This window comes from Ambystoma mexicanum, chromosome 7p, assembly GCF_040938575.1.
Source record: "Ambystoma mexicanum isolate Mex_15411 chromosome 7p, UKY_AmexF1_1, whole genome shotgun sequence".
Lineage (NCBI taxonomy): Eukaryota > Metazoa > Chordata > Amphibia > Caudata > Ambystomatidae > Ambystoma > Ambystoma mexicanum.
Window position 1 is genome coordinate 204,177,104 of NC_090939.1, and position 26,386 is coordinate 204,203,489.

The 26,386-nt window shown below is 46.7% G+C and overlaps 1 protein-coding gene across 3 annotated transcripts in view; it reads left to right on the forward strand.

Annotated features, from left to right (window-relative positions):
* BRWD1 (bromodomain and WD repeat domain containing 1) overlaps nt 1-26,386 on the forward strand; it is a 3,236,587-nt gene that overhangs the window by 2,501,778 nt on the left and 708,423 nt on the right. For all 3 annotated transcript variants that reach the window (XM_069636064.1, XM_069636066.1, XM_069636065.1), the window contains one exon: nt 10,805-10,930. In XM_069636064.1, coding sequence (XP_069492165.1) covers nt 10,805-10,930 — 126 coding nt within the window. The remainder of the gene's footprint in view (nt 1-10,804; nt 10,931-26,386) is intronic.

Below are 26,386 nucleotides of genomic sequence, written 5' to 3' on the forward strand. Positions count from 1 at the left end.
CTGAAGGTGCTGTGTAACACACTCAAAAAGTGGGGCTCATGGAGTGGTGTAGCTCCAGAGCCCAAGATCACACAAACAGTAGAAATACACATGGCAAAACACATGTAAGAGTGGGAAAAAGGCTCACACTCTTACCAGGTGGAAAGAATAAACCACAGAAATCCAGCAAAGCTGCTGAGGGACTCACTAGGTGAGGGAAATTAGCCATAAATGAGAATTCTCCCTAACATGTGCCAAAGTCTCTTTGCCATTCAAAGTCTCTTATTTCAGAGTGTCTGATACAACACGACAAAACATTAAAGTTCCTTCCTTCTAAGGATTTTCACTTATACAATTTCTTGTGTGATTTACTGTTCACCCCGTGTCCCACTCTGCCGGACTCAGACCCACTTTAACACAAAACCTTCAATTGGTCTCCCTCTGCCGGGCTCGGACCAGATTCATGCACTTTTCCAAACTTTCTCTATTTCATCAAAATTGAAGACTATCGACTATACGCAGGATTTTGCTTGCACCGTCGCAGGACCACTTCATTTCACATTTATTTCCTTCTTTTTCAGTTGGTCTCCCTCTGCCAGGCGTGGACCAAATGAATCTACTTTTGCCACTTTTCAGCTGGATACCTTACAGAGACCTTCGATTGAGCCCCACATTGTGCCGAACCACTCTGTCAAAGGTATTGTAGCTTGGTTTAAAGTTCAATCACTCATCAGCAGTTCAACTTCACTTGCGTCTCTTATCACACGTGTTTTAACAATGATCCTTCCAGCGCTCGCCATACAATGTTGCTGCTAGCCACCTTGGCTTCAACACAAACCGGTCTTGTATCGGTATCCCCAATTCACCAGCTGTGTGGATTTCACTGAAGCTGCTTTGTCCTTGAAGTCAAGGACAGTACCACGGTAGCTGGTGATTCTCCCTGCCTTGGTTATTGACGCGGGAGGACCCCGGGTATCTCTGACACACAATGCAGGATTCTACAGCCTGGTATACTGGTCTTACGTGTTCTTTATTCTTTTTTTTTTTTTATTGATTCAGCTGATTATAATCAACTTTTCCATTCATAAAAACATAAGATCAAAATACACTTGATAAAATTGCATTGGTACAAAATTATCCAATCATCTGCGTCGTATACATGAATAATCGTCACAAAATATTCATAATGCTACCAAACAATAAAAAGTGCAAAGTGAGAGGATGGAAAAAAGGAGAGACAGAAACAAGTCATATGTACACCTGCTACACTATGCACAATAATAATTCAGAAAATCAATTTATCGTAATTAGTTCAGACAGAAAAATTTCAACATTTATGTTGCAGATCGATGCATTTTCCAAGTAAAGACAGCTCATTAATATTCATCATTATTCAATCGCAATGCATGCAAACATTTCATTGTTGTAATTCTTAGTGAAATTTTTTGTTAGTGCAAAAAATGGATTGCCCAAAAATATCTGCTTCAAAGATTTTTGGGTGTTTTCAAGTGTCTTTCAAAGTATGAGCAATATTGCTTATTTAAACTAAGGCATTCAGAGATGAGATGTTTCAAAGTTTCAGATTGGGCCGTTTGTTGGCAAAAACAACAGAAGTTGAGTTCTTGTTTTCCGACCAGACAAAACCTTGTTGATAGGCCACAAATGTAATCTTAGCCGCTGACTTTCACTTCTCAACATGGGAGATAGACATTTGGCTAGATAGCCTTCTACTGTGTGAATACTTTTATTAACAAAAGGATTATTTTTAAAATCTTTGTAAGTCATACATTTCTGTCATGTTTTAATCCAGTCATAGTGCAGAAATGTCTTTTTGGCACGGGAGGGGTTTTCTAGCAAAAGATCAATTGATATGTTAGCTGTATCAAGTGACTTAATGACAGTTCTTTTCCAGACCTGAGTGAATCTGTGATTTGATAAGCATACATATTCGGCAAGGATCTGCAAAAGTTGATTGGTATTGGAATTTAGTAAACATTTTCTAAAAAGCATACATAACTTCCAAATGTACAAACAATACAATGAAGACATTCCCATCTCATGTCTAATTAAAGCCATTGGTGTCGACTTGGGTAAACATAAGAGCTCCGTTTCCAAAATGTGCCCTCTAATTTAAGCCAGAAAATCACAGGAAAAACAGGCTTAGTTTCGAGGGGATTGGGTCCTCCGACATATTCCATATCTATGACAGTAATCACCACAGCTGTGCTGATTACTGTCATAGATATGGAATACGTCGTCGGACCATCCCATCAAAAGAACGTTACCAGGTAAGAGAGTAACTTGTTCTTCTGCACCATATATCATTTGAAAGGCCGCTTTCTGATTGAAATATCTGAGTAAGGCGTACATGAAAACTTGCCATATTTGGCGTGGATCACTTAGCTTGAGAGATGGCAATACACATTTTAGACTTGATAGAGGCCAAATAAGGAGTGCCTGACACCTGGTCATTTGCGTTCATTCCTAAATAAATGTACTCGTGTACAAGTTTCAGCGGTGAATCAAGCAGTGTCAAAGTTGAAGGTTTTGTCTTGGATCGAGAGGCAGAACAACACATGATTTTGATTTTAGCCAAGTTGATGTGTAGCAGATTTTCAAGCGTGTAGCTTTCTAAGGCGTCTAACATCCTCTGTAGGCCCTTGGGGGGTTTTCGGCATCAACACCAGGTCATCTGCGTAGAATAACCATCGAATTAGAAGCAAACCCAATTTTGTCGCTTCAGTGAGTAGATGTATAAAATAGTTTTTTTAGATCTGCAATGAAGAAGTGAAAGAGGGCCGAAGCGAGGATGCATCCCTGCTTCAGCCCTCTGTACGTTGGAATGGAAGCGGCGATCGTGCCATCAAGGGTTAGGCAGACTTGGATGGAGGTGTCGAAGTGTAATAGCTTCAACAAGGATGTTACGGATGGCGGATTCCTGGCTGTGGCAAGTTTAGACTTAGAAACAGTCGAATGCGGCACGAAAGGCCAGATAGAGAGGTTGATGTGTCACAAACTCAATTTTTATCCCTGAAATAGTCATCGGGTTGATAGCTGTGCCCATACCAGCAATAAGGGGTCGCGACTTGAGGATTTTCTGGTCCATTCGTTGAAGTCTCTAAGAATGAATCGTGCAAAGATTTTACTAGGTGCATTGAGTAAGGCGATTGGCCTATAGTTCGATGGTGATTATCTCCTTTTTTATAAATGGGTACAGACAATCATAGATTTTAACCATGAAGATAGAAGAGACCTAGTTGTTATCACGTAACTAACAATGTCATATAAGATTGCTGCCCAGGCTTCAGGGTGACCTTTGAACACAATGTTGCTCAATCCATCAGGGCCTGGCACTCTATCAACTAGACTTCTGTATGTAAAAAATGATGTTTTCTTTGGTGATGTGGAGATAAAAATGGCTTGTGTTGTTGCAACTGCAAACACAGCGTTTACTTTCGAAACTGCGAGTTCGAATTTGAGACTTGAATGGTCAGAGAGATATGCACTGCACCCATATGGATGAGGATTAACTAATGTGAAAATCCTCCCTCAGTTTTTCAGCGAAACAGCACGAGACCGCCCGTTGGAGGCCCTGTGCCCATCTTGATTTCATCCGAGTTTAGGAAGAAACCAGGAGGTTGCAGCAACATGCTTATGATTACCCTCCCTAATTAAGTTCGGGACCTGGTGGGACTGGCATATTTCGAAATTCCAGTATATGTTTGAGGACTTATCCACAGAGCCTTGAGCATACCCACCTGTGAAAAACAGGATCAAGACCACATTCTTTGTGTTCTTAGAAGCTATCTCAAGGTCGAAGTGACAAATAAAGTTTTGTTCCTCCTGAAGAAAGTTCTGTACTAAATCTGTAGAACTGAAACATGTCGAGGCAAAAGACTAGTAATGATTAGTACTAGTTATATGGGTGTTTTCTTTATCGATTTGAAACCCGCGAGGGATTATTGTCTCACCTGTATATGTTGTAGTAAATTTTCAGGTGGCTCGTGGGAAAAGTTGTAATTGTTGCCGGCAAGGCAAATAGAAGGGAAAAATAATGCTGCCACTGATGGTCTGTGACCCCATTAATTTGCGTAGATGCTGGAGTAATGTGATTAGTGCCATTGAGCAATTTCCATGCGTCAGCGGAGGACTTTAATGTAATCGTGGCCAGCATGAGCTCTCCATCTTGTTGGTACAGATGAGCACTGCAGGCTCTTACCCAGTTCCGATACTTCGTTTTTAGCTGCCTCATCACTTGCGTTCTTTCTGTTGGACAAAGATGTATGCTGGATCTTTTAGCTTTGCGAAATTCCGCTTTTCTATTATGAAGTTTCGGATCATAGGAGCGTTTTTGTTTGTAATAATAATAATAATAATAATAATAATAATAATTAGGCTTTTATATAGCGCTACAAACCCTCAGGTATCCGAGCGCTGCTTATTATTACCCACGGTGTGTGGTGCTCATTTATCGACCTCGGAAGGATGAAAGGCTGAGTTTGGCCCCGCCGGGATTCGAACCTGCGTTAACAGGCTCTGCACGGGTGTCAAAGCGAGCGCTCTACTCGCTGTGCCACTTGACCGGCTAAAATATGTAGATCATATTGGAAGTTTTGACTGGGTGTAGAGCCAACAATTGTAAAGCAGCCACAGGTGTGCCCATGTGACTCTCAAACTCCTCCGGGAAGTGTTGATTGTGAGTGATGCAGTCTTGAAGTTGTTTCAACATGGTGTTTGTCCATCGAAAACTGTTTTTCCCTCCATTGATGGATAGTTGACCTGGCTACACAGATCTAGGAAGGACATTATCGATTTAATTTCATGTCCATGTTAATTCTAGCCTGTCATGGTCGCTCTTCACCTGCTTGATGACTTCTAAACTTGTGGCTTGGGCAACAGTTGACTGATTGACGTAAATAGTCAATTATCGAATTGTGCGCGCCACTGGAGCCTGTAGATTGGGCCGGAGAATCCCCAGGTTAAGCTCCATTTGTAATTACGAGAAGGTTTGCTCTCATTAAAGCAGACCACCTTGTGATAACATAGGTTATTTATAACGTGCTTAATACCCAGAGGTTTCTAAGCGCGGACCCGGGGATCGAACCTGTGGTGCTTCGTGTCTTGTTTCCAAGGCGAACATGTTGCCCGTGAGCTATCCTCCCGAGACATGGTCAGAGGGTCAGATTGTCAAGATGGGAAGAGTCACCCAAGAGATGTAAATTCAAATCTCCAACTAAAATGGTTGTCGTGATGGAAGGATTACTAGCAACCACATTTAGAATCATATCTACGTCCGCAATAAATGTTTTGTCTGTGATTCTCGCATGGTTGATAAGCACAATTTGCTTGGAACCATGTCTAGTCTTAACTAGCTGTAAGTATTGATTTGGGCAAGCCCATGCTTCAATGGAGAAACCAGACGGGATTCTAGGTGCCGCCAAGAGGCCAGCGAATGGCCTGCCTTTTAAATAGCTTGCCGTAGCAAGGACTGCAATCTGATATCCATACCCTACAGGAGTGGAGTAGCCACGTTTCCTGTAGGGTGACGCGGTCGAAGGTATTCAGACCATTTTGTGTGCCATTCATGAGATGCACATATCCTCTGGTGTTCCAGCTTGCCAAGGATGAGCATGTTTGTCGGCTTGGATTGTTATGCTTCCAGACTGAGTCGATTCGGCGTCTGAAATGGTGGTGCTCTTCTCATCTCAAGATGTTGTAATGGAAGCGATGGGACTTCAAACAGGTGACTGACAATGAGTCTAAAGCTGGTCGAGGTCCGTTGAGAACTCCAAGGGCAGCACTCAAAGACTCAAGCGACGAATCCTGCATGAGTTCAAAGCCCAATTCGAGTAGCTCTCTCTTGGCTTTCCATATAGCATTTAAAACCACCCCGACTGAATAATTAGTCTGACCACAGATAAATTGTTAGGTTCCACAAATTCAACTTGATTGATGTCTAGTAAGGCTTCGTCTTCCAGACTAGGAAATTCACTGAAGATGTTGAGCACGCTTGCCCTGTTTAAGTCGTAAGCCAACTAGGGAGGTGGTCTGCATTTCATAAGAAGGCGATGATGGTATGGATGTTGATGGTGCAAATCCATATCACGCTGAGGGGAGGATTTGACTGTTCTGATGAGACTTGTCAACGGAGCAGTATTAGACTCAGGACGACCCTGTGGTGCTTCTTGGAATTGGGGTCTTGAGAGGCACATGTTGATGACCAGATACGACTGATCGTGGGGCTGGCATAAATGTGATGCATTTGGTTTCCCTCTTCTTGCCGGGTGGATTGTACTGAGTCGACAGATAGAAGTCAACTGATTTCTGGATTTCCATCTGGCGTTGCTCTAAGCTTGATGGTTGTAGAGCTCCTAAGGGCATGCAAGCATTATAAAGGGGCTCTGTCATGAGGGAGTGCATTATAGAATTACACTTTGAAGGTTCTTTATTAGAAGGAAGTATAATTCTTGTATTATTGTAAGTGTTGTCTGTTTTGGAATTTGTTAGTTTCGCATACTTTTTACGTACTGCTGCACTTGCGATCACACTTTGGGTTTTGGGGAGAAAAATAGCTTGTAGAAATTATTTGGAGAATGATGTAGTTTGCAAACATTGCATTTTTAAGTTTTTAGAATTTGTTTCTTGTGAAAGAGGTTTAGGGGTTTCCCTTTTGGCTTAGGTGTCGCAACTTGAGTAAAGATGTTATAAGACTGTTTGGGGGAGATCTTCAAGAGCCTCCTCATCATCCTGTTCTCGAGGCTTAATAATATGATCAAAGGTGGGTACAGCTGCAACAATCGGTCAAGCCATATGTTGAGCTTCCACACAAATTAAATCAGAGCACCCAGACACGGCTGGAAGAGATGTGGTCAAGATGGTTCTGTCTGGTGTAGAGGGAGGGTTTAAAGTCTTAAGTTTAGCGGGCTCCATTATAATTTTACGCTGTAGGATTTTCTTGTCCAAAAGTTCAAAAAGCTTGAATATTGAAGTTAACGCTGTGTTCATGGCGATTAAGGTAACCGCCAAATATGGACTTGCTGGATGTGTCACGACTGATGCTGGTTGAGAGCTGATAGAAGAAACTGGTTTGTGTGTTGTGGGGTGAGAATAAGATATTGAGGAAACAGATGAGTTATGTATGGAATGTTCAAACATGATGGGAGTCTGTTATAGGTTATGTGTGTCGCGGAAGGGAGAACCACCGGAACGTGCTCACTTGGAATGCATTGGCGTGTGGTCCTGCTGATTACTGGGATCTGTTGACTGATCACTAACAATCGAGAGCGGTTCAACAACCTGCAAATGTATTGCATTGTTCTGCTCTGTTGCTCAAATCAAGGACGAAGAATCTATATTTTCTGAATTGGCCATGCCCGACAGTGGCTTGGTGAAGATACTGGGTGCCAAAGTAAGGCCGAACATTAGGAGCCTGAATTGTTTGTGTGCTGACCCACTAAACATCTCATGTACATCTTGTGCTTGGGGTGGATGGGGACATGGAAATAGGCATCTGGGGCTCCAGGGACGCCAATCAGTTCTCTAGCTGGTGGCCATAGATAACCTGGGTCAAGGTGACCATCTTGAATTTGTCCTTGCACAGGTACAAGTTCAAAGGCCTCAGATCCGGGATGGGGCACAGGCCGCTTCGTCCTTATCCGGAACCAGAAAGAAAAGGGAATACCAGCCCTTGCCACATTCTGAAATGGGGCACCAGTTCTATGGCACCTTTCACTAGAAGTGTAAAAACATACTACAACAGGCTAGGGCCATGAGGCAGTGATAGGAGGATGGTCTGGAAGGTGTTGAATAAAAGAGTGACAACAACCATGAGTTACAACCTGCAAGGTCCAAGCACCTTAAGTGGTATGATGCCACTTCTCGATATACAGGGTCATTTCCTTCCCACCTAAGTGAAAATTCCTCATCACAGAGGTGTCGCTCACAGGGCCGCTGTGGGAACCATCGAGGCAGCAATACCAACTCTTTGTGCTCCATGACATCTGCCCTGGCACTTGCTTTCACCAACCTTGGGCCTATTTGACTGTAGGCATGGATGCCTCACTGAAGGGATGGGGCCCTTACAAATTGTATCTGATAGTGCGGGGCCTTTGGTCTTTGACGGAAGCAAGGGAAAAAATAAATTTGCTGGAGCTGCGGGCTAGTAATCTGGCCCTGATTACTTCAGTTCTGTCTGTGAGGGCAAATGTGTGTTGGTCCTGGCAGACAGCACGGTGGCCATGCAATATCAACACACAAGGTGGTGTGTGGGATTAGTGCCTCTGTGCAGAGAAGTAATGCAACTTTGATTCTGGACTCTGCTGAACAATATGTGCGATGGCGGCCCATCCTGCTGGGACAGAACATCATAGCATATGATCTGAGAAGACAGACTTTTACCTCCCATAAATGGGGGCTCGGACATGAAGTTCTATTAGGAAACCTTGGCCCTTTGGGTGACACCACAGGTAGACCAGCGCTTCCAGTATGGAACAGAAGTGTAAGTTCTTCTGCTCCAGGGAATTTACTCTTGGGATTGCTCTGGTGGGCGCGTAGGTTGTCGAATCGAACTTCGATCTCTGCATGCTCTCATGGATCCTTGCCATTCCACTCCTCAAGAAACTATGGCTGTTCATGTCCATATTAATTATAATCACTCTGGACTGGGTTTGTCACTATAAAGGATTACCTGGCACCCATTTGGACCTCCGCGCGTGGCTCTTATTTCACATTTTTTGAGTTTTTGCAACCATTTCACCCCATGCCAGTTTGTTCCGGCTTGGGACTTGAATTTAGTCTCGTCTTTCTTGATGGGTGCTGTCTTTGACCCCCTGCATTCATGTTAGTTAAGAGAGCTCATCCTTAAAGGGATTTTCCAAGTAGCCATCACTTCTGCAAGACATTCTAGTAAGCTTCAGGCATAATTTGGCTTTCAGAGTGACACTGTCCTGCATCCCAAAGGTGGTCTCGGATTTCCATCAACCTCAGAAGAACCATCTTTCTGTGTCTTTTTTCCTTTGCCTCATTTCAGCAAGGTTGAGGAGTGATTCCATATGCTGGACCTGGTGCAGACCCTTAGCTTCTATGTCTCTTGGATGAATTGATGTCGGGAAAGGTGACCAGTTTTTTGTAGGTTATGCTGGTGTCAGTTTTGGCAGGGCTGTTAAACAGAACCTGTCGAGGGGGATCATCCTCTGCATCTCGGAATGCTATGATCCGGCTGGGAAAGGTGTATTTGAGGCTCTGGGGGCTCATTCAACCATAGGCCTCGCTTCCACCTCTTCCCTGCAGAGGAGGGTCCATGTCTTAGATGCCTCCCAAGTGACCATGTGGACTTTTGATGCACACGTTTACCAAACATAATTACTTGGATTCCATTTCAGGGCAGGATGCTCGGTTGGGTAGAGCATTCCTCCAATTTTTTCTAGTCTGTTGTATCCTCTTGCTCTCCCACCTCCTCCAAATCTGAATATTGCTTTTTAGAAACATGTGTCCTACCTCAAATCGTCCTGTAGCTTCTTTATTCACCTTCTATGTCAAATACGTCTGTATTTGTCAGAAGCCCATAGAGCAACTATTGCAGCAGCTATAGTGAACACCAATTTAGACTACTGATATGATATGGCATTTATAACGCGCCTATACGCGAGTGTTTAATACTGCAATAGCCTTCTGATAGGAACCTCTAAAGGTAACATCAGTAGTCTTCAAACCATACAGAATGGAGCTGTACGGGCTGTTTGTGGACTGAGTCGGCAATCTCATATTACAGAACATTAAAAAAAAAAATGCCCTGGTTCGCTATTGAGCAACCACGAATCTCCTTGAAGAAACTAGGCAGAGCAAATTTTGCCTCTTGGGCTCCGAAAAGTTGGAATATGATTCTACTCTACCTGAAACAATGTGCAACACTACAACAGTTTAGAAAACTGTCTTAAGACGTTACTCTTTGATGCTTAAAGTCAAGCACAAGCATGCGAAAATCTGGGCATTTTTTTAAGGACTCTGTCATTCGCCATTTCAAGCGACGTTTTCGCTTATCCTGTTTTTTTTTTTTGTCGTCTTTTTTGTGAGCGCCTTGAGACCTTTGGGTGAGTGTTGCGCTATATAAAAACGTATTTAGTCTGTCTATATTAGATGAGAATTTAATGGGAAGAAGTAATCCATTAAAAGAACAAATTACTTGCCTCTTATTTATGTTCTTTTCAATGGATGTTCCTCCCACAGATTCCTCATCGCCCCTTCAAACCTGCCCCTCTGGTGAATAGCTGTTCATCTCATCTATTCTGTGGTCCCTCAGCGAGTGAGTGCTAGGGAAAAAGGTGGAACTGAGGTAATGGGGCGCTGAGGATCTAAATACCTGCCCTGACGTCATGTCTGGTGTGGGGCTCACAGAGCAGATGCAGAACCACACTCCGCCCGACCCTGTGATGACGACTACATTCCTGAAGACAGCTGTGCTGGAGACAGAATATCATAAATGAGGAATCCGTGGGAGGAACATCCCTAAGAAAGAATATTACCGAGAAGTAAGTAATTTGTTATTCCATAAAATGAAGCATCTAGAAGAGTGAATTATATATATCCTGGAGAAAAATGGGATGGGCCAAAGTGTAAGACTACTGCTGTGTTACGATTCCAAATGTCTAACACCTTTGATTTGTGTTTCTTAAACTATCTTTATCCTCATTGGAGTGTTGTAACTTTGAAACCTCTTAGTGTTATTTGCACACTCTAAACGCTTATCAGAATACTTACTTATTTTAGCTGTTTATTATAGCAAAATTATCTTCTGTATCTTATCTTTGTTTGATCTCATTTTTTAAAGGCGGATTTCTGCACTTGTATGGGAGACCAGATGTATTGAATATAATGCTACAACTTTTAATGAACCTGAAAGTACCATTGCAAAGTCGGCAAGCAAAATCACGAAGATTCTTTTGCAATTCATCAAGTAAGAACAATTCTAGTATCTCCTGTGCACGAATTACTGTATATTAATCACAGCTAACATATTCTTATTTTATAGGATGTGTATATACGATGCGTGACCTGCATTGCCTAGATTTCTCCTTATTTGTTTTTCCTAACCTAATTCCTACCATCTTAAGCACCGTCTTAGAGAGTTGCTCCTGATGGGTACTATACCACACTGTCACAGATTTCTTCCCGATACTTGCCTTTTTATACTTTACTACGTATATGGTTGTATTTATTGAATCTTTTCCTGCCATGAAGCAGGACTTTATGAAATCTTTCATAACCTTGGAAAGCCATGTTTTTAATTGTCAGCATTCTCCCACAGATTCCTAATCTTTAGATATATTCTAGCTGGCAGCAGCTGGCACCAGAAACCTTTCGCAGCAGAGGGCGTCATGTGCCTCAGCGTTCACTCTCTCCGGTGGATCACTCTTTGACTCCGGAAATGACGGTGCCAAAAGTACACATAGGGCACATAAGTCCCAGTGGCCTCGGATGCTTTTTCTGAATGCTCAACACACTGCATCAGGAATGTTTAGCCTCCTCTGAGAATTTTTATCTGCATCGCACTTATTTTTAGAACTTCTCGCTGTGTCTGGTTAATCCAAAGCTTCTGGGTTCAAGTGCTGCAAGTAGCTGCACGTCAAAGATGTTGCTTACTAACTCCCATGCGATCTGCGTTTGGTGTTTAGGAATGGAGCACGATGTCTCATACTGTGTTTTAAATAAGGCAGTGAACCCCAATGGCATCAGGGAGTGAGCAGCCAAACTCGCTATTCCCTCTAGAAACCCCATTCATCAGTGGAGGGAAAGGTTTCTGAGCTCCCCATCCCTGAAAGAGTCTTTCAAAGAAAGAGACGGAAGAAAGAAAAACATCACAAACTGCTCCATTCCAGGAGTGATTCTTGCCACTCCCCTCCTCTTCACCCAACAAGAAAAAGCACTGATTGCGTCTGAATGAGAGGAACCGCGAGTCCTCCATCTTCTTTATAAAAAAAAGTTGATGTCCAATAACTGCTATGCAGGAAGGGGAATATTTCAGGCAAAAAATGCTATATATTTTCTGGAAGGCTGCAACTAGTTCCACCTTGACACTGATGAGTAAACAAGGTCTCGCCATGCCAGTGTAGGCCAACAGAACACCAAAAAACAGCACCCGTATGCCAAAATGCTGGAACCCGTCCCAAAGAAGAGTGAAGCTTGAAGATTTGTCAACATCAAGGGAAATAGCCCATGTCCCCTCCGACCCAACTGTTTTGAAGCAAGGTAGTGTCTGTCCCTCCACTGTTTGTAGTATATCTGCCAGCAGGCTCTACACGTTGCCAGACCTCAACATTGCCGAAGCATCCCCATATGACCACCCGAATGCGGTCTTTCAATATATGTTCCAGAAAGTGATAAAATCCTTTGAAACCCACCTAACAGTGCAAGCAAATTCATAATTTAGACAAAGGTCCACACAGGAAACTGTCTTGCCTTTCTGTCTGACTGTGCTGACCCGATTATTACATTATGGCAAATCCTTTGCATGGCATCGGCAGCAAGGCTCTCCCAAAAAATGATAAAACGGCCTCACCGGGCCTAATATACATATCAAGGCCCACCACCCTGGACAGCCTGGTGGTTCAGGCAGCTACAGTGGCACTGGGAATTCCATGTTTTCCATCTCTGCCTCCGAACAGTGAAATATAAAAACTGGACACATTTGGCAAGAAGATCGTGGGGTCAGGGTGCCTTTAAGGCAAGACAATAAAAACCTCTTCCAGGCTTATAAAATATACACAGTCTCTAAAAGATAATGTTGAAAGCAGCGAGCCACTTGCTTGAACACATGACCCTGGATAATTTGAAAGAAATAGTTGAGGACGGAAGCTGGAAGTGCACCAGGTGCTGCAAACGGGGCTAGACATGGCAGACTGCATGGCCCGTGCTCGGAGACAGTACCAGTACTTTGCATCTATTCATGGTTGAGGACCTCTGGCTTTGCTGCAGACGTACACGCCAAGGTGCTCCATATGCCCTTTCATGATGAACAGGTCTGTTTGATGTCTGTTAGGATCAATTTTCAGAAACAACCCTGTGTGGGATTCTGAGAGGCCAACCTATTGTGCTGAACTGGAGACACTGATGTCTATCCAAACGCAGTCATGGTAGAGTAGCAGAAGAATGCATATTAGACTCGGGAGGGTGTGAGAGTGAGTCAGAAGAGTACACACATTTACAATTATGTATTTGGTCTTTAAGATAAAATCTAAGCAAGGAAACCTTCAGTTAGGTATCATCATACAACTACTATCATATACATACAATCACCATTGGGGGCTTCTACTAATGTAACAACGCTTTACCTTAGAAGCAGTAATGCAATAGTTAGCAAAGTTAGAAGCAACACTGTACATAATGCATTGACGCAATAAATGTACATATAGGACATTGGGGCCAGTATATGTTGAGGTGCAGACCACATGACCTTAGTTCCTTTTTTCCATGCACTCTGCTCGTTTAGGAACCCTGATTCTTAGAAATGTTCTTGTTCTTTCGATGTTATGCCAAATCCATCAAAGTTTTCAGCGTTTAAACCCTGTGTCGACTGCGGATGTCAGATGTCTGCCTTGGTTCCTCATATAATCGGTCTTTATTGCCTCGTTGAGGGCCCCGACATGCTTGAGTTTTCGTGTTCATTTGATGCACTCTAAGGTGCATTGTGAATGGTAAGCAAAGCTGTTCACCTTCCTACATAAAGAGAAGGGTGACATACGTACTTTATCAAGGTCGCCCTCTGCTTATTGTTGAACTGAAGAATGGTCCCCAGTGTGCAAGGACAAAAAGAAGCAGACGTGCTATTCACCCATCAGTTCTTCAAAGCACCATTATTCAATGGATTGCTTTTCTCCCACAGATTCCTCATCTGATAGATATCTTGACACGCTGCTGTGAGGAACAAGACCGAGTCTTCGACTCTGCATTTTGAATAAATTCGTCCCTTTTTCCTAAACTGCGAATAAGTCAGTTCCCCAGATTTCTGGCTTTAAAAGGTGCACCGACTGCCATTTCAAAATGACGATGACTGACCTGCACAACATTTGTCTGTGGTGTCTGGGTAGGGGATGTGAGTCGTGCTCCAAGATGTACTCGAAGTCCATATGCGAGCGGGCATCAAACTCGCCTTGGGCTGACCGTCTCTGAAATCCCTGCCGCGGTCGATCGTCCGGTCCTCCGAGGCCGAGACTGAAGGGCCCACCCCCGAAAAAGATAACGAAAAGCATCATCGGTAGGCCAAAAAGCAGTCGCACTCGAGGAGCCGCTCTTCCTCATCTTCATTGCATAAGAAAAAGAGGCGCCACCGACACAAGTCCAGCTTGTCATCGGAAAAAGTTAAGGACCACTCAAGAGGAGTGGGAAGATTTCAAGAGCTAAATGCTGCCTATGTTTAAGACACAGGCTGCTGCAGGTGGTGCATGTGCGCCCTCCGAACAGCCGGGCTCAGCTGCAAAAGTGGCATTCGGCACTCCCGACCCCATTGTCGATGGAGCCAGAGAAGCCTTCCGGCTCAACGCTGAAACGGGCGCTGAAGCCATCGATGCCCGGTCCTTCTTGAGAGCGCCGAGAGGCTGACGTTCCAACATCGGTGGTGCTCGAACCCCAATCGGCGCTGACGACCATTCTGTCAATGGAGACACATCTTTTGCCCCTCTTTCCAGGTCTGGATTCTTCGAATTCATGGCGTCTATCTTCAGCGTCGACCTGCGTGGTAACCAAGGGGACATAGATCCCATACATAAACGGTCGGGTAGCGTTGATTCTTTCCGACAAGCAGACAGACCTGTTAGTACTGGCCTAAAGGCTCCACAGTGCCAGTGGTCTGGACATGTCTCCAGATGTAGAACTTCAGCAAGGTCAGCTCTACACTCACACCCATGCTAAGTTCAGGGCCCTGGTGGCAAGGGTAGTAGACAACCTAGGTCTGAAGTCCACGTCAGTGCCTACTCGGGACTAGGAACTGACGGACATATACGATGAGGGTCCTATGACAGAATGTAACATGCCACTTAATCCAGCAATTGCGGATCCCCTAGCCTCCTTGTGGCAGCATCCCTGCTCCATTCCACCAGTCAACTCTACCTTTACGGCGCAGTACAGGCCAGCGAGAGCAGATCCATAATTTCTGGCTTCTCACCCTTATCCGGAAGGGCTTGTTGTGTAGGCAGCCACAATCACCACTTCTAATCTGCCCCAAGATAGAGAAGTTAAAAGGTTGGATGCAATGCCTACTGGCAGCATGGCATTGAAAACCACCAATGTAGCCTGTCCCCGAAGGTGAAATGCAGGATGGATTTTCACGGCTGGTGGAAGATGGTGGCCAAGCAGTCCTTGCTAACGGGTCTGAACGTGGCCGACTATGTTGGCCATTCCATGGGGTCGGATGATGGTCTTGAGGAGATCAGCATATCTCAAAACTTCTGGCTTCTCCTACCGTCCAGAATAGGCTACCGGACATGCCTTTTGAGGGAGAATTCCTTTTTGGCCAGAAAGCTGATGACTCTTTGGAAAGGTTAAAGGAGTCAAAATTAGCCGCAAAAATGCTGGGCCTAAGTGCGCTGCTGGCCAATCCTGCCACTAGCTTTAGCTCTTGAGGCAGAGGCTACAGGCGCAATGCGCCTTATGGCAGGAAGACGCAGCTCCCGCAAGCCAGGCAGGGGCAGAAGCATTTCTCGTGCCCCAGGATGGACAGAGCGGCTTCTAAAGGCTAGCAGGCAGCAGCGGTGTGGCTCCGCCCTCCAAGCTGCTTTGATTTCCCCTCCCACGATTTAGCGTTTGGTGGACAGTTGGCAGAGCATTGGCCAAGTGGCAGGAGATTAACTCAGATGCCTGGTCCCTGCAGTTTGTTCAGTGGGGTTATTGTCTCCCCTTCTTAAGAAAGCCATCGGACAGACCCCCACCACCTCCAATCGAAATGGGACAAGAGCTCCAGGCAAAACTGAGAGCCCTGTTGTTGAAGGGTGCTGTGGAACAGATACCTCCCAAACAGAGTGGATCGGATAGGTATTACCGGTCCCATTTCGATTCCGGACCGAATGGCTTTGAGCATGTTCTTGATGAAAGACAAATTCGGGATGGTGACGTTGAAAGAAATTCTCCATGCTCTCGAACTTCAGGACTGGCTGGCGTCAATGGGTCTGCAGGACACTTAATTCACATCTGCCGATACATCAGAAGCACAGGAAGTTCTGGGGGTTCCTCATAGGGGACAAGCACTATCAGTTTGAGGTGCTTCCCAATGGGTAGACCTCCGCTCCCAGGGTCTTCACCAAGCTCATGGTGGTAGTCGCGGCTCACCTCAGGAGATACGGGATCTATGTATTCCCATACCCGTATGAGTGGCTGAACCGAGGGAAGTCGGCGGGACAGGTCTGGTCTCATTTAGAGGGCACCTGTCTGCTACTGCACAAGCTGGGCTTCTCCCTGAACTTGAAGTCCCATTTGGTGCCAGTCCAGAGGCTCGTTCATCGGAGCAGCTCTAGACACCCGGTTAGGGAAGGCATTCCCTCCCGAGGAGAGAGTCAAAAGCATTGCACAGATGGTGGACTTGTTTCGGAACGGAGCAATCATACCAGCAGCTTCATTCCTCCGCCTCGTAGGTTTGATGTATTTTTCTGGTGCGCGAGGTCAGGCTGCGCATATCCCTTCAATGGCTTTTAAGATGCCGGTGGTCACAGTACCTCGGAGCACTCACGGATCCTCTCAAGGTGTCCAGCCAATTAGTTCACAACCTCAACTGGAGGACCGACCGCGGCAATCATTTAGCAGGGGAACCCTTCTGGCCTCCATGGGCTCAGGCCCGGGTGGTCATGGATGCATCTTTTAAGGGTTGGGCGCTTACTGCAATGATTTGCTGGTGAGTGGTGTTTTGATCAGCAACAGCAGGCAAGTGGCACATCAACAGGCTGGATTTGCGAGCCATCCGGCTAGCCCTGTGGGATTTCACCCCTGACTATTAAGGGAAACATGCCCTGATTCTGACAGACATTACGGTGTCCATGCACTACCTGAACAAGCAGGGTGGTGTGCGCTCCCTTCCTCTTTGAAGGGAGGTGATGCAGCTGTAGTTCTGGTTGCTGGAGAACCAAATCTCGGCCTCTGCAGTTCATCTGGTGGTGTGGAGAATGCTTTGGCGATGCTATGAACAGGCAGAGCACCGTCTTACACGAGTGGGAGGTGTACCAGGAAGTCCTAAAAGAGGTCTTCTCTCTCTGTGCAAGTGGATCTGTTTGCCACGTAGTTCAACAGGAAGTGCAAACTGTTTTGCTCGAGGAAATTCCCAGCGAATGGCACGCTGGGGGATATGTTTCTGGTGGATTGGACCTTTGCTCTCCACTACGCCTTTTCACTGATTCCTGTCATCCCCTGTCTTGAAGAAGTTTCATGCAACCATGATCTTGATCGCCCCAGACTGGGTGAGGAGAACTTGATACTCCGACCTCTTGGATCTCACCATCTGACTGCTTCACTGGTTGCCTCGGTGCCCGGATCTCCTGACCCAGTCGTTAGGTCGGGTACTTCACCCGAACCCACAGTCTGTCAATCTACATGCTTGCCTCTTGAGAGGATGATGTATGATGACTGCGACCTCTCTGAGGAGGTACTTGAGGCATTGCTGGATGCATGCAGACCTTCTACCAGATCTTTGAATGCATGTAGGTGGGGAAGATTTGAGGCAAGGTGCAGCGAACGCGAGATCTATCCCATCTCTTGCCCCACCCCTATGATGGAGTTCCTTCCATCAATGGCCTCAGCAGGCCTTCAGGTTACCACAGTCAAAGGATGTTTGGCGGCTTTGTCTGTGTTCAAAAGGTCCCCTGATCATGTTCTTTCTTTACGATCTCAATTATGGCCCAATTCCTGAAGGGCCTTGTGTGTATGTTTCCGCTCACTCCTTTTTTGTCCTCGATTGGGATTTAAATATAGCTCTGACATTCTTGATGGTGGCTCCTTTTGAACCCATGCATTCCTGTTTTTGTGGCCATCATCATTGAAGACTGCCTTCTTGGTTGCGATTACATCAACCAGGAGAGATGACGAGCTTCAGGCCTTGTGTTGCAAGCCCCCATTCTTACAGCCTTTTCTGGAAAATGTTTCCCTTAAAGTAAGGCCTGGCTTTCTTCCGAAAGTGGTGTCTGAATTCCACCTTTGTCAGTCCGTAGACCTACCGGTCTTCTACCCTCCACCACACCCCTCTGAGGAGGAGTGGTTACATCGCTTGGACCCCAAAAGAGCTTTGAGCTTTTACATCACTAGGATGTCCGAGTTCTGGAAATCTGAACAGCTGTTCATGGCCCATTCATTGTCCTGCAAAGGTCTCACTGTAAGGAAGCAATCTCTTATCGCGATGGATTCTTTGCATCACGGAATGCTACCAGTCTGCAGGCAGGGAGCTTCCTCCTGGCATCAGTGCACACTACACAAGAGGAGTTTCTGCTTCTATGGCCTTGCACAGGAGAGTTTGCATTAGGGACATTTGTTGTGCAGCCACATGGTCATCCTGCTCACCTCTGTGGTCCTAACTGCTAGGGGAGAAAAACAATCCATTGAAGGAGAAATTAATTGCTGTAATGTTCTTTATATGGATTCTTCTCCTGCAGATTTCCCTGTCACCCCCCCGACCCGATCCATCTCTGCTCAGAAAGTTATTACGGCTTGGCACATCTGTATAAGCGAAGGGATGCCTGGCGATAGCTCTGAGGTAATCGCTCCTATGTAGCTAGTTGCTTTCCTTTAAAAAAATAAAAAATAAAAAAAAAAGATATTTCTCATTTCCTACTTTTTGGGAGCTTTATTCCTAGAGAAGTCAGACTTCTCAGAAGAATTTTATGGTGAGTGTGATGCAGGAAATGCTTCTAGGGATATGTCCTCCTTGTCCTTATCTTACTGCTTCCCTGGTGTGTGTGTTTTCTGCACAGGAGTCCAGTTTCGACCCCTGGCAGTGCAGTTTTTATCTTTAGATTTTGGTGAATACCCATTGGATATCCCTATGGCACCCATGGGTAGGGGTACAACTTTCTACCCCCGGTGTGTGTTTTCGGGCACCTGTGTGTTGTCCCACAGAGCAGAGTATGGGTTGGTGGCAGCTACATGCTGATTTTGTAGGGACTTGTCACCCCCATTTTGGGACACCCAGGCCCTACCATAGAAATCAATGGATTCCTGAAGAAAGGCAAGATGGCCACTGTAAGTCTCATTGTTTTCTGCCTTCCCCTCTTGTTTCTCAAAGCCCTGACTCTTTTCCCTTTCCCTTATTGGATGTTGCATGGAAGGACCATGTACGGCTCTGGGGCTGCCCGTTGCCTACATGCTTGTATTGGGTACACCCTAGGGGTTGGAGCCGACTGAATGGAAAGAGTAGTCCACTCACATTCTGTGTTGTAGGTGTCTGGTTTGAGTTGTGTGTCGCAAAGCCTGTGGTCCTGGCTGAGCCAGCCCTGTCTGAAACTGAATTAGTGCAGTGTGTGCTCTGAAAGGCTGGGAGTTGTCCCCAATACACATCCATTCTTTTGGGTGTCTGTTTTTGGATGAATGGCCCGATTGCCTGTGAGCCTGATTAGGTGCTGCATGATGACTGCACTAGTGTGTGATTGGCTGACTGATCCTGAGTGAATTGGGGGGTGGGGAGGGAATTTGTGTATAGAGAAGATCCCTCACCTCTGTGTCAGAAGCTGGGCATTTTCCTGAGGGCGTATCCTGAATCCATCTAGAGGACGGTCTGATCAAGAGAGGACCTAGACAGGCAATTAGCAACGAGGAACATTGTGCAACTGCTGTTCTTCACCCAAAATGTCCTGGAAGCCAGTCCTGTATATCTGCCATCCAACAGAGGTATCTTTGTGGATCCTGAAGAAGAGTGACCGGCCATCTTGAGCCCAAGAAATCCACGAGTATCGTCCTTGGTCCGGAAGTTGTCTGTGTCCATTGGGAAGCCAGAATGCAGTCTATCTCCCAGAAGAGTTGTATCATGGCATAGTGCTGCTCGATGCCTAAAGCTTGCAAAGTTCAAAACAAATGAAGAAATCTTCTAAGTGGCACTGCAGACCGTCATCTGTCCACTTATCCACAGCTGAGGAAGTAGAGTATCGCTGCCTGCAGAGAAGTGCCTGCCAGTGGGTTTACCACCATTCTGCATCGAAGACCTGAGGGTCTAGACTTGGTGGCAGTGTGCAAGGCAGTCCAGTGCTCAGGTCCAACTCGCCAGACGTCATCCTGTCATCCATGTTGCGGCTGCAGCACCGAAGAATCAACTAGTGACAATCCGACGAAACCAGACACCTACTTCTGCCACTGCACCCGTCTCCAGCAAAGGTCATCAGCGAGAACCAAAGGGCTCACCCTCACCTCCCAAGCCTTGCCGAGGCCCACACTGAGTTTCAGCTTTGTGGGACATCCACAGACGGGTTAGTAACCCGACCAAGGAGACCACCGCGACAGACCTTTACTGCTGCCTTTCCGATACTGCTGCCTTTCTGACACTGCTTGGTTCCCTTCTCCTGCTCGTCAGACGACCCAGTGACTGCTTCTTCCAGAGAGGGGGTCCATCCTCATGGGGCATTGTCGAATGAAGCTGGGGGACTCAACCACTTCCCCTTCCAAAGTTACTGGGACGAGGAAGAAGGGGCTTCCTCCTGCAGGGGTCCACCCAGGGGTCTCAGATTAGTCTTGGGCCCGGCTCCTCTGATTTCCAGGTACTTTGAGGTGGTGGGACCTGTAAAGATAGAAGTAGATAATTAACAAACATAGAAGGACTGGGTATTAACATAAACGCTAAAGTTTAACTTATCTTTTCTTACAGGTTGGCCTGGTGGGGGGATTGCCACACAGAGTTGTATTTTTGCTCTAAAACGCATTCTGACAGTGTTGTGAAGTAATTGCTTACATTTCTACATTTGTGGTTTTGAAGTTAAACAATGCTTAGTAATTTAAGTGTATTTTATTACAATGAGTTGGTGCATCATTGCCAAAGCTACGAATAACTGTGGTACCACACAGTACTGTATATATTGTGTCGACTGTTGTATTAGTTTCCGAAGTACAAAGTGAGTCTTATTTATGTGTATATATTCATCTAAACCTAATCTATTTAATAAAAAAACTGTTGGCAGAAAACATAGTGTGTGGACATTCCATTGTGGGGGGTTGGGGAGTCACTGTACTTAAGAATCAGCCTGCATCACCTCCCTTGAGTCGCAGCCTTGGTTGTTCGTCCATTGCTACCCTTCGAGAGCCTTGGCTAGGGTGCCTCTGTGTCTCTACCCCAACCATATAGTGGGTAGTACCACAGGCACCTCCCTTCAGTCTTTACAGACTTGTTGGATCTTGTTGCTGTCTTTTAAGAGGCAAGTGGTATGGACACCTCGCCAGAAACAGAACCGCTCCCTGCTCCTACCCGGGTAAACCTTAGGCAGCTTATCAGCATCTGATTGCCAAGGTGGTCATATCTTGGGGATTGTCTGCCCCCTCCTAGCCCAAAGTGCGTTTCGAGGTGACTGATATTCTGGACGAGGGTCTACAGATAGAAACTCTACTGCTATTCAACCAACCGGTGACGGCACCAGTCCTTCATCTAGGATCCAACCCAGCCTCTGTTCTGACTGTAGACTGGGATCTGACCAAAAGGCACAGGCCAGCACCCTCAGACTCTGTTCCTGTCGGACATGCATCACTGGAAAATTAAGTTGTACAAGCTGCCTTGGCTAGTATAAAGTCTACATCTTTGTCCCCTGTCAGGGACAGCAATAGACTGTATACCTGGGGAAGGAAGGCTTTTGGCTGTACAAGCCTAGGACTAAAATGTATCAATGCCTCCTGTGCCCTTGCCAGTTTTCACTTGGGTCAGTCTGTCTTCTCTGAGGTGGCAACACATCCCAGGGGCAAAATGAGGGATTAGTTTGAGGTCCCTTGTAAAGGATGGCATAGAGAGACTCCCTCAGATCTTCCAATCAAGCCTGGACACTGCACACTGTGTGTCCAGAATGATGGCTCCCAGCACAGTACAGAATTGAAGCTCTTAAAAGAGAATGTCAGGTTTTGCCCCAGATGTCCAAGATAAACTTCTGGACATGCCCTTTGACAGCAACAACCTGTTAGATATGAAGGCCAATACATCTCTGCAGAAATTCCAGCCTTCAAAATCAACTGCAAACTCTCTGGTACTGGCAACCCAACAAAAATGTCCTGTGAGCCCTGTTTTGGCCCTTCACCTCTTCCTACAGGGGAATGGGTCATGCTCCCTCATGCACGCAGGTACAGTGTGGCACTACAGAGGTCAGGGTAGGGGTGCAAAGCCTCTGTGATTCAGATTTCCACCATCCCTCCACTTTGGGAGGCAGACTATCCCAATTTGGCAAAGAATGGATGCTTACCACTTCTGATGCCTAGTCCTTGCAGGTCATTCACCAGAGACACTATCTCCCATTTGTTCATCATCCTCCAGACAATCTGCCGGATGATGAGTTATTGCTTCCAGTATCTGCAGATTTTTTCTGGGGGGAAAAAAACGAATGGTAAATTTGTTAGAATTTCGGCTTTACGACAAAAATAAAATAACAGCTGAAAATTTCGAATACATTTTCCATAAAGCATTGTTGGTATAATAGTTAAAAAATTCTGAAAAAAGAGGAGGAGGCTGCTGCGCCGGATCCCATGCACGGAAGTGAAGTGAAGTGAACCGGCATCGCAGAGAGATGCAGGAGACGGCGGCACGCGAGGTGTGCCACCCACAGGCGAGTTTGGCAGTTGGGGGAAATGGGTTATCAGAAATTTTCAGGGGAGTGAAAGCCGAAAGTCATTTTTCGTTCAAATGACTTTCGTCTTTTTCTCCCTCGAACATTTCTAATTAGTTTAATTCACTGTAATCCCTTGCTTCCGGAACCTCCCCTTTGTCTTTGTCCCATCTTGGATTTGATTTCAACTTGTACTTTTACAATGACAGGTCTAAGATGGTCACTCTAGCCCTGATTATTCAGACCTTAGACTTGCAGAATTGACTGCTCTCCCTGGATCTCCAGGATGCATACTTCCATGTGCCCATCCACAGGAGGCACAGGAAGTACCCGAGATTGAAAGTGGGAAATTGCTGTTACTAATTCAAGGTCCTGCCATTCGGCCTTTCTTCTATACTAAGGGTTTTCACCAATCTGCTGGCGGTGGTAGCAGCTCATCTCAGAAGGGAGGACATACATGTGTGTCCCTATCTGGACATCTGACACGTCTAAGCTCGCGCCCCATACCAGTCGTCGGCTCACTTGTACCGGACGAGCAGCCTATTGGAAAGTTTAGGCTTCTCCCTGAATTTCAAGCTATCTCCGGGTTTGGTGTCCCAGGCCCTCCGGTTCGTCTGGGTGGTCTTGGGCATTCACCTGCGATGGGCCTTCCCGCACCAGGACCAAGTAGCAAACATCTCCAAGAAGGTACATGTCTTCCAACTACAGGACAAGGTTTCTGTCTCTGCTTTTCTGCGCTTGCTAGGTCTTATGGCCTCCTGCATCTTTGTAGTGCCATAAGCTCGGCAATGCATGAGATCGATTCAGTGGCTTCTCATGTGTCCATGGTTTCAGAGATGAATCTGAAACCTTCTTCAGGTCTCTGTGAAGGTGTCCAGAGATCTGGAATGGTGGTCACAGAGACACTGCCGGCTGAAAGGTGCGTCGTTTCAGCAATCCTGGCCATAACTGACCTTAGTCACTGATGCGTCCCTGAAAGGCTGGGCACTCATCTTCAAGATCTGATAGTGAGTGACCTTTGGTCTCCATTGGAATGCCAGGAGCACATACATTTGCTGGAGTTGAGAGCGATCAGGCAGGCCGTGGTCGCTTTCTTCCATACTGTACGAGGCAAGATTGTGTTATTACTGACAGACAACATGCACTACCTCAACAAACAGTGTGGTCTGGGCTTCTTGCCTCTGTGCAGAGATGCAATGTGATTGAGTTCCTGGGTTGTCGAGAACAGTCTCTCTAGCAACAGGTAATCTGGCCGGCATGCAGAACGTATTAGCGGAGCAGTCAGTCTTTGCCTCCTAAGAGTGGTAGCTGTGTCAGGAAGTTTGGGAGGCAGTGTTCTCCCATTGAGAGACACCTCAAATGAACCTCTTCGCTTCCAGTGTGAACAGGAAATGCAGGTAGTTCTGCTTGACAAGGAATTTGGGGGGGATGTTTTGCTGGTTCAGTAGGACTTTGACCTGCTCTGTGTTCCTGACTATCCCAGTCATACCGCTGGTTCTCACGAAACTACCCCTGTTCATTTCCACAATGTACTCCTATGTCCCATCATCTTTCTTCCATGCTGCGTGTGCGCCCCAGCGAAGGACGGGACAGGAAACATTTAGCCCTGCAGAAAGCATTTTCCCCCTGTAATTTTAGCGCACACATGGGCACAGTCGCTAGCTTCACTACGCCCTGCCCACCAGTGCCTCACCTCAGTCCTCTTTTTTTCCGTTCAGACGGGATCGAACCAACCCTGCACTAGTGCATGTGTTTGTGACTCAGTTGCAGTTTTTTCCTCAGCTTTTTCATTCATTTTTTTCACTGGTGCCTCGTTCCCCGTGGTATGTCGGTTGCGAGAGGTTTTACTCGGTGTGCCTCCTGCGACAGATCCTTCTCTGCGTCGGACACCCATTCACTCTGCTTAGAGTGTCTGGGGCCTGATCACCGAGGGGATTCTTGCAAGGCGTGTGACTCGCTCACTCGCAGATCTTTGAAAAGTCGGTTATCTGGGTGGAGTGAGATCTTCTTGCGGTCGCCTCCAGATCACCTCAGAAGCGTCACAGGACAAAGAGCGTCAAACAGGCAAGTCGTCGTACTCCTACGTCTCAGCTCCTTTCCTCCATCCTTGTGGGTGTCCCCCAACATGGGGGCAGTAACTGAACCTTTGGCAGCAAAACAATTTATCTTTCCCTTTAAATTTAGTCCAGCGGGCATGGGAACGCCCCTCAAGGCCCTGCCCTCCGGCGACACACCTCAGTTCCTTTTTCCGTACGGATTATGAGACCTAGTCGCAGAGAATTTCTTAACTTTCTGCTTGCTCCTTCTTAAACTTTTCTATCTTTTTCACCTCCCTTCGGTGCCTCAACTCGCCCGGCACATGTCGGCAGCAGGATGATTCACGAGATGTGAACGTGCGAACGCTCGTTCCTGGCCTCGGACCCGCATGCACTCTGTATTGAATGCCTGGGGCCCGACCACCCACATTGGAAGGAGATCTTCCACGCTTTTCCTCCAGGTCATTTTAAAGATTTTGTCTCCATGACCCCACATCAAGACGAGGTAGCCCCTTTCTTTAGTATGGCTCCTCAGTGCAGGAACTCCTTCCCAGGTGTTTCCGTGGGCAAGGGTACCTTGGACAGTGGTTCTGGCAGGCCCGAGGCATCTAAGGCTACCGGCTCCCAAGCCGAGGGGCCCAGCAGCTCTTCTGGGTGATCCGTTGGCAGACCCAAGGCCGCCAAGGCTACCGGCTCCCAAGCTCAGGGGCTCAGGAACTCTATTGGGTGGTGCACAGAGGCGCAATCGCGTTCATCCTCATCGGCCCCAGGGAGCAGGGGATCATCGTGTTCTACATCCGAGTCAGTCCTTAGCACAATCCAGCACGACTACCAGCTCAGTTTCTGAGGGTGCACAGCCTACTGGAGCCTCCTCCGAGGTTGTGAGTCAGGGCGATTCCACTACCGGCCAGCAGGCCGAGGGCTCAGGGCCTACTGGAGCTACCTCTGAGGTTGACGCTTCTTTTTCAGGTACGATGGCCAAGGCGTGTCCTCCCATGTCTGAGCCAGCACAGGGCCTTTGCGACCTACCACCCAGGGCATGGCGCAAGGCCACAAGATGGCAGATAAGCACACAGCAGAGCCTGTTAGACCTGCGGACATCTTGATTTTGGATCTGAGCTTACCCGGTTCCTCACCCATCGAGTGGGTCATGCAAGAAGGTTCCAGTCCCCTTCCCTCTTGAAGCAGCAGCAGACTTTATGGTACAGGCGGTTGGTCTCCTCAGGGATACATCTAGCCATCACAACCTTACGGCTACATGCATCACGCGCCTTAGCATTTCGATCAGGAACGGATGCACAGCGCAGCGGAGGGCTGGCCCTCCCCCCAACCCTCTGAGATCCAGCTGTTTGCGAGCACCGTTGCTTCAAGCGCTTCCTTCTCATGCATTCCCTGCATATGACGTGGCTCCTTAAGGATACAGTCAAGGAGGTGATCCCGCAGGTTGTGTCTCCTACGTCTACACCTCTGGTCCCTCCGGCGCTGCTGGTGCCTGTCCCTCCTTCGGTCCAGGCCTTACCGTTTATCCAGACCCCCCTCCCCCTCCTCCTGTTCCACCAACTCCTCCCCCCAGCAGCCGTTGGACCGGTCTTCTGGTCCGGATCGGGGGACCCCGCTGGCACCTGT